Source organism: Ixodes scapularis, unplaced genomic scaffold (genome assembly GCF_016920785.2).
Source record: "Ixodes scapularis isolate PalLabHiFi unplaced genomic scaffold, ASM1692078v2 PGA_scaffold9__187_contigs__length_104089568, whole genome shotgun sequence".
In the NCBI taxonomy this organism is placed as follows: Eukaryota; Metazoa; Arthropoda; class Arachnida; order Ixodida; family Ixodidae; genus Ixodes; species Ixodes scapularis.
This window is the reverse complement of record NW_024609884.1, coordinates 31,150,098-31,157,609: the sequence shown is the minus strand read 5'-3', so window position 1 is coordinate 31,157,609 and position 7,512 is coordinate 31,150,098. Positions and strand designations below refer to the sequence as shown.

The 7,512-nt window shown below is 40.9% G+C and overlaps 1 protein-coding gene across 1 annotated transcript in view; it reads right to left on the bottom strand.

The window, feature by feature from the left end:
• Nucleotides 1-177: 177 nt before the first annotated feature.
• LOC8029816 (23 kDa integral membrane protein) overlaps nucleotides 178-7,512 on the bottom strand; it is a 30,684-nt gene continuing 23,349 nt past the window's right edge. Inside the window, exon 7 of the mRNA XM_029968473.4 lies at nucleotides 178-1,177. Coding sequence (XP_029824333.2) covers nucleotides 1,115-1,177 — 63 coding nt within the window. The 3' untranslated portion in view covers nucleotides 178-1,114. The remainder of the gene's footprint in view (nucleotides 1,178-7,512) is intronic.

Below are 7,512 nucleotides of genomic sequence, written 5' to 3'. Positions count from 1 at the left end.
GTTTGTTTAGTTGAGTGCTGTTTTATTATGCCAAGTGTAACCTTACAAAAGGCCCCTAAAACTGTTTGGGAAACACAATAAAGCTCAGATTGATTAATTGATTGATATGGAGTATAGCTAAAGTTCGGTACCAGATTTGGGAAAATTTTACAGAGAAATAAAAAGAGAGCAAACAAAGACCATTCCCAACTTTTATTAGGTACATTTAAATAACGTAAACTATGAAGGTACAGTCACTTAATGCAGCAGGGTTTTATAAGACTACTACTAGAGATATTAAGCAATCTGGAGTAAACAAGTGCAACATTACACACGACATTCTATGTGCGCAAAAGTATCTAAAATAACGGTCTTACAGGCTACTCAAGGTGAGACACAAGTGAATAATCTGTACAAGTTGACTTTTCACCCTTGACGTAAGTACAAAAGGCTGACGAAACAGAGCCCTGGGCAAAAGGCAGAAGAATCAGTGCTTTACTGTGCACTACTACCATACTAAACCTTAAAGCACACTGAACACTATGAATTTAAGGAACATCAAACTAAATTTTGGGAACACTTTCTTTTAAAGTTTTGCGTGTATATAAACCACCCGATAAGGGTACGTATCAGAGGCTGCCACGTCGAAAGTCTGGCAGGGAAATATATATACACCTAGACATTTCGGACCATTTAAGGGTTACAGACTGAAAATAAGTGTTTGAAACATTATTGTGTTCGATTTTGGCAAACATGTAAATGCATCCAGATCTTAAAATGTGCCACTACGACGATGCTGAAGCAGATCAATCAAAAGCCCCAAGCACATTCAACAGACAACATAACAGAAAGAAGCGTTGCATTCTATGTACATTCTGCACATTATTTAAAAGCTGTCCCTGCATTATAAGGCACGGAATGTATTCAAAAAGTTTTGGGGCCAACTCAAAACCATCCAGAAGAATTAACAGACTGTCTAATTTTTGGCACTAGTTTCAAATAGTCTCTTTCAAAATGTGCAGGGAAAAACGAATCAAACCTAAGAACAACTGTTCGAAGCTGAAGTGGAATTGGCATGATCAAAGAATATTAGTTTCAACAAACTTTTAGAACAACAGCCGGAGACATGTCCTGGCTACACCACTTCATACTTCTTTATAGATTGGGCCAGGCAGCAGCCGAAGATGATACCAACGACCTGAAAAAAGAATAAATGGTTATGGAATTAAGCCTAAAAGCTGCAATTGCATATCAGACTGAATAACTAAAACTTTTAGCATTGTCATAAGGAAACAAACTTCTTGCTCTCCAATATCATTGCCCGAACTAATTTCTATTCCATCCAAGTCTGAAAGGTTTGTCAGACATCTTAAAATTGTGAGCAAAATGTTGACATTAGTTGCAAAAGTTTATCTTGGTGTCCTAAACTTCCACCACCCTTTTGCTGTGAATGCACAAATATTGGCCAGAGGGACAGAGAGAACCAACCCGTGTTTCTTATGTGAGGAGAGCATGCGTAACCTCATCCCGCTTGCGAAACTTCCCTCTGCGGGAGACCAATACCAAGTGCAATGCAAAAAAGTACTATGGTATCTCTACCATTGATGTTTGTGCACTTGGGTTCTAACAGATCAAAAGTTTATCTAACAAAATGCAGTATAAACAAAAATATTTTTCATTCTCTCAACAGATGCCTACAAACTTGTCAATAATATTCAGCAGAATTATGCATTTTTTGATCCAATAAAGCAACCAACATTTCCATCTACAAAAAAACCCATGCCGAGACATCCCCACAAAGAATGGAGAGCGCCAATCCTTGCGATTTACGGGAGGCTAGCAAATGATGACGCACAGATCGAGCTTGGAACGAAACGGGTTTTGAGCGTGTCAATGTCAAATTCTAAATTCCAGCACTAGGGTTCTGATGCACTAACCGCATCATTTGCTGGTCTCCTTATGTTAATTGCAAGGATCGGCTCTCTGCATACAAGGTGGGTGCAGCGCCCACACTTCAGGGGGGCAAATGCAAACTTGTTTGTAATTTGGGAAGTTCGTTTTCATAGGGTATGACGACAAGAGGAGCAAATGCAGACATGCTTAATATTTAAAGCTGTTATTCTGATTATGCCGTCCACACTATTCAATCACCTTTCAAAGCTATGCACATACGCATTTTCCAGTACATTACTGGAACCAAACATAATACACCTGCATAATGCAGCTGTAACCAGGTATAACGCAAGTATTGTGATGAAGACAGAGACCCTGTGACTAGTCCCAACAATGTTTCTGTTCGACCTGACCCCATCACAAGATGTTTAAACTTCAAGTAAGTACTAGTGGACACTTGACAAACATCCACACGAGAGTGGCTACTCCTAGTAAGGGCTTTTTTTGGTGTGGTTGCTTGAACTTTAACCCCTTTAGGTGTGTCCCTCCCACACCACATGTCTTGAGCATCTTGAGTATTTCAAGAAGAGAAAGTTAGCGTCACTGCAACCTCGGTAACCTATAAAAACTACGTACTGCACGTGAGGCCGCACCAGAATCACATAATCACCATTCAGGCCCCTTCAACATGCATTTACAACTAATTTCGAGAAAACTCCAACTTCACAATTTTATTTCTAGAAACAAAAGCAATAAAATTTCTCAGAACCATTCCCCACATGCCCATTCCCTTTCATCTGTATATAAAATTTTTTTTTTTTTAACTTATTACAACTTTTGATAAGAATAAGGAAACACTAGCCTATGTAAGAAAACAGATTACATAATTCACAGAGTACAACAATTTATCCAGAGGAATCAAAACCACAGCACACAAAAACCTTGCACTGTGAGACGATCGAAGAACATTATCTTCAATAATTTTATATCTTGAAACTTTAAGATTGAAAGATTTGGAAGCCCAGATACGCTAAATGTTATCACTTGACAAGTTGAGACAGAATGAAGACAGACTGACTGCTGTGCTGCACAAGAAAAATGCAAGAAAGTGAACAGTACGCAGGACATTACAGCTTGAAACTTGTTGAAAAAAAGGATCATGGCTTTGAATGTTTGTCTATAACTTAGGTTAGTATCTAGCATGCTTCGAAAACAAAGAAAATGTGCCTTGTACAACAATTAAAATCCTGCAAATTTAACTGGGTTTCTAGAACAAATAAGAGACATTTACACTAGGACTGTGGAAAGAGTTGATAAAAGCAAGCTCTAATTGCCATGGAAAAATATCTATGCTCAACATTTTGGTTTAATTAAAAGTTGCTTGTACATGGCGGCTCAAGGTAATATTGCCAGATGTCTGGCACTTGCAAAGTGGGTTCTGTAGTCAGTTTCGACGTAGAACGATTTCTTTGGCCTCAAGTCACATATGTGACAATTTGTTGGTGTGACTGCAACTATTTACCATTATGAGCTAATTACACCGACAATATTTGTCGAATAAAAGTGGGCATATACCATCTGAAAGACAAAGAATGTCCCTACAAAACGGTGTATACCCGAAGTCTTCAAGTTACGTAGTGTGCATGATGTCAGCCGCAAAAGAGGTGGAAAATTACAACTTCGCACTGCCTCCACATTGTTGCTTTGCGTGATGATTTCTAAACCAGTCACGCTAAACTCGTAGGAAAGGTGACTAGCTGCTCTAACCTGTATAAACAAAAAAAAAAAAAAAAAAGAAATTACTTCATTTTAGAAAAATTTTACTATATAAAAAAAAAAAAGCAACTAACAAAATTTCAGAATCGTGGAAGCTAACGAACATGGAATGGGTCAGATGCTTTGGTAAAAGCAGCGAGCCAAGGCTGCTGGACAACAGGAAAACACAGCTCAGATCAGTACAGAGTGATCCTGGAAATGCAGGGCCCGTGAACGACAGACTGAATTTTTACCACGCCCACTTCAAGCCATAAACAATCTACTTCCTGCTACGAACCCAGTTGTTCTTAGAGGATTTCAACATTAAGGTTGAGTGGGGAGAATATGTCATCTCAGGCCCACGGGCTAAAGTGCTAAAACTTGAACATCAGATGCAATCAAGCTTCAAGAACAGTAGCGCCAAGTGAGCTTGCGACGATGCAAGTCTGCGGAGAAGGATGTATACGTGCAACCCACCCGCTGGAATTAAGAAAGTACTACTTGTACATGAGTCACAAGAGAGTACAGTAGACTTTCGGTAATTCGAAACTTATGAGGGCAGCGAAACACTTTAAATTAAGCATACCTTAAATTAAAAAAAAAAAAAAAACACTGAAACCGCGAGTTTTCTCTATTCAGTACTCGCCCAGAAGTTGAAGGTGAGCACGTTGGTTGCAAGTAGGTGTTACTGAAAGTGTGAACACAAGGACAGACAATATCTCTGCTGATGAAGACATGTATGTAGGACCAAGTTCAACATACCGCAAGCCGTTCTCGGGCACCTCCGGTGTTTTTGTTGAAAACATTCTTCACGACAACCAACACAGTTTCAGTTTCGGGGGCAAGGAAAGCGACAGTTCCTAGGCCTAACCACCATATTATTCTTCACGACAACCAACACAGTTTCAGTGTCGGGGGCAAGGAAAGCGACAGTTCCTAGGCCTAACCACCATATTCGATGGACAAAACATCACTGAGGACTGAGTAATTCCTCTCAAGAGCAGCTCTGTTGGACGTGCGCACCACATGGGGTCACGTTGTTAAAATCGCTTTCGTAACAGAGACATCACCATGATGCGCATGGCCACGGCTATGCTTTGCTTGGACAGACCGTTTAACTGACTTGGTCACCTGGTAGCTTAGTCGCACTCGCTCCCTCTTTACCCAACCACGCGCACATTGGATATAAACAAAAGTGTGTATGATAAAGTAATAAAGTGTGAGTTTAAGCCTGGTCAGCATAATCATGAGGCTTCTTCATGCTTCAAACAAGTAAGTATATTTCACGCAGTCTTGGGTAAGTTACTTTTAAAAAGTAATTCGTTAGTTACTTTTAGAAAAAAAAGTAGCGAAGTTACCGTTACAGTTACCGCAACAAAAGATTAACTCGTTAGAGTTGGTTACTTTTAAAAAGTAATGACGCTACTTTTCTTCAACACAAAAAATTTAGGAAAAACTAGAAAACGCCCCTCACCAAGTTTTATTCCCTAAAATTAAAACGTATGTTCTTTGTTCTCATCAACATCCCTACCCTTAGTAGCACTAGCACATTGCTGGGCCGTTGACGGTTGCACTGGGTTCATAGAGTCCCTGGACATATTTCACTTCGTACCTGACAAGCCAGAAACAAACCTCGCGCAAACATCAGTAAATTTTGCCTTGACTGTTGACACCACGCTGGAGTAGTGGCGCAAGTCAAAATACGAAACATGCGCAGTGCCCTCCAAGTGTATCTTGTTTCATGGTTGATTCACCTGATCAAAAAGCGTTTGTGCAGAAAAAAGAAAAGCTGCAACACAAAAGAAAAAGTGTGTGCGTAAAGATAACTAGATTTTTTTTTCTTCATCATATACATCTACACGTAGTTATATTCAGTCGTAACTCACAAGAAAGAACGTATTCACAAGTTTGTGCAAGGCCAACTCGACACTCGAAATGTCGGAACAGACAATTTAGGAAGTGCAAGGAATAGCTAGATTGTACTCGTTCAATGATATATTGTTCATTAAAACTGGAAAGTAATGACAAAAGTAACGTCGTTACTTTCATCGTTACCTCAGAAAAAGTAATAGAACTACAGTAACAAGTTACATTCTTAAAAAGTAACTTGTTACAGTTACAAGTTACCGAAAAAGTAACGAAGTTACAATAACGTGTTACTACCCAAGACTGACTTCACGTTTACGTTCAGCACGAATAGACCGATCTCACCAGGAGTTGCGCGACGCCACCACTGCCGCGGTGCATTTTGGTACCTGTAGTTCTCCCCAGCTTTCTGGCCACGTCAATGAACATTGTACGCCCGGCGCTTGGAAATTATCGAGTTAGCACGAAACTTTTAGCCGGGTGTTTACTCATGGTTTTCAATTGGTGGCTTTACCTGTTGCATGTCACGGAGCTATAATAACAGCACCAGGCAAAAAGGCCTCTGATATTACGTCTTCCCGAAAGAAAGAAGCATGGCAAAGAAAGCTAAACAGAGCCGGACAGAGCGGCAGGAAAAATAGCGTTTTGCAATTTGTTTTATAATTTATATCCAAGTCATTGCACGTCAGCTAAAAAATGTAAGATTGCAGGGCACGAGACATAGAGCGTGCCGAAGTGTTCCGTACGCTGGAATCTCTCCGAGCATTTGCTCCGCAGCGGTCTATCCGTTGCCCTATTCAACCGCACTGCTTTGCGGAGGCCGTCTTTAACACACTTTTGCTTTATGTATTTTGGTGGTTATAGCTGTTATTGCGACGACATGTTTCAAGCACAACTGTGCTTCAAAAGATCTAGGACAATCACTAAAAAAAAGAGCAGCGATTCCAGACATGCATCACTTGAAATAAAACAACTTTTCCGGAAAACAGTCTTTTTTTTTCACACAAACGTGAAAACACCACATAATGCAATTTAGAAGTGCAAAACTTAACGCCAAAAATTTAACAAACGAACCTCATCCATTTTGTGCTGGTCTATCATGGCGGACGTTACTAATCCATTCTGCATTAACACCAGCCGAGACCGCAGAAAAAAGCTTCCCCCATCGAGAGGCTGTTAGCGCTCGGAGCTTGCGCCAACAAAATAAAACTGAATAGAAACTGTACACGAAAAATCATCTCCAAGATTAGCTTTAAATGACAGATGCCAGTTGCTATGGTGCGTCAGGCATGACTTTTCAGTAGATCATTTCTTCCTTTTGTGCAGACTCCTCCCGCAGTTCATCTGTATTCTGCCGCACAGGCTATTAACCAGAATGAAACAACCTTTAGCAAACTATCACTCCCCGAGAGATTCTATTTAGCTCCTCTTACTTCATTCATGCTTAAAAGTTATGCCCAAGCCTGAATACTACCAAGCTCAGTTTTTCACCAACACATTTGATGCTGTTCCGTGGTGCTACACCGAGCCGATTGTCCCTCGAATTTTCTCGTTCTTTGCCATTGCACAAGATGTTCACTTATTTCCAAGTTAATTGAGACGTCCAAGCAGCCGGAATGCTCGAGTAGTGGCGTCGTTATTTTTTCCCCGCGGCCGCAGTGGGACCACCGCGTGAACGGCAGTGGGCTCACGCGTTCACGAAGGCGGAGAAGCAGACGACAAAGCGATTCTAAAGCGATAAGACGACTAGAACTGCTTTTCTTCGCTAGCTGACAAACTAAGGCATAACAAACAACACAATCTTGTGAAGTACACACATGCAGGAGAATCAAGCTGATACTGGGGCGTCCCAAACGATAAACTATGATGATGTACGCGCAGCCCCGTGTAGCCGGGAAGACTGAAAGGGATGACTACAAGTAGCATGGCGGCGGCACCACTTCCGGAATGCGCGTGCACTTCGCTTGGTGACATCGGTCTATTGGTGTCGGCAAGTAGCTCATAGCGTCCATAATGGAA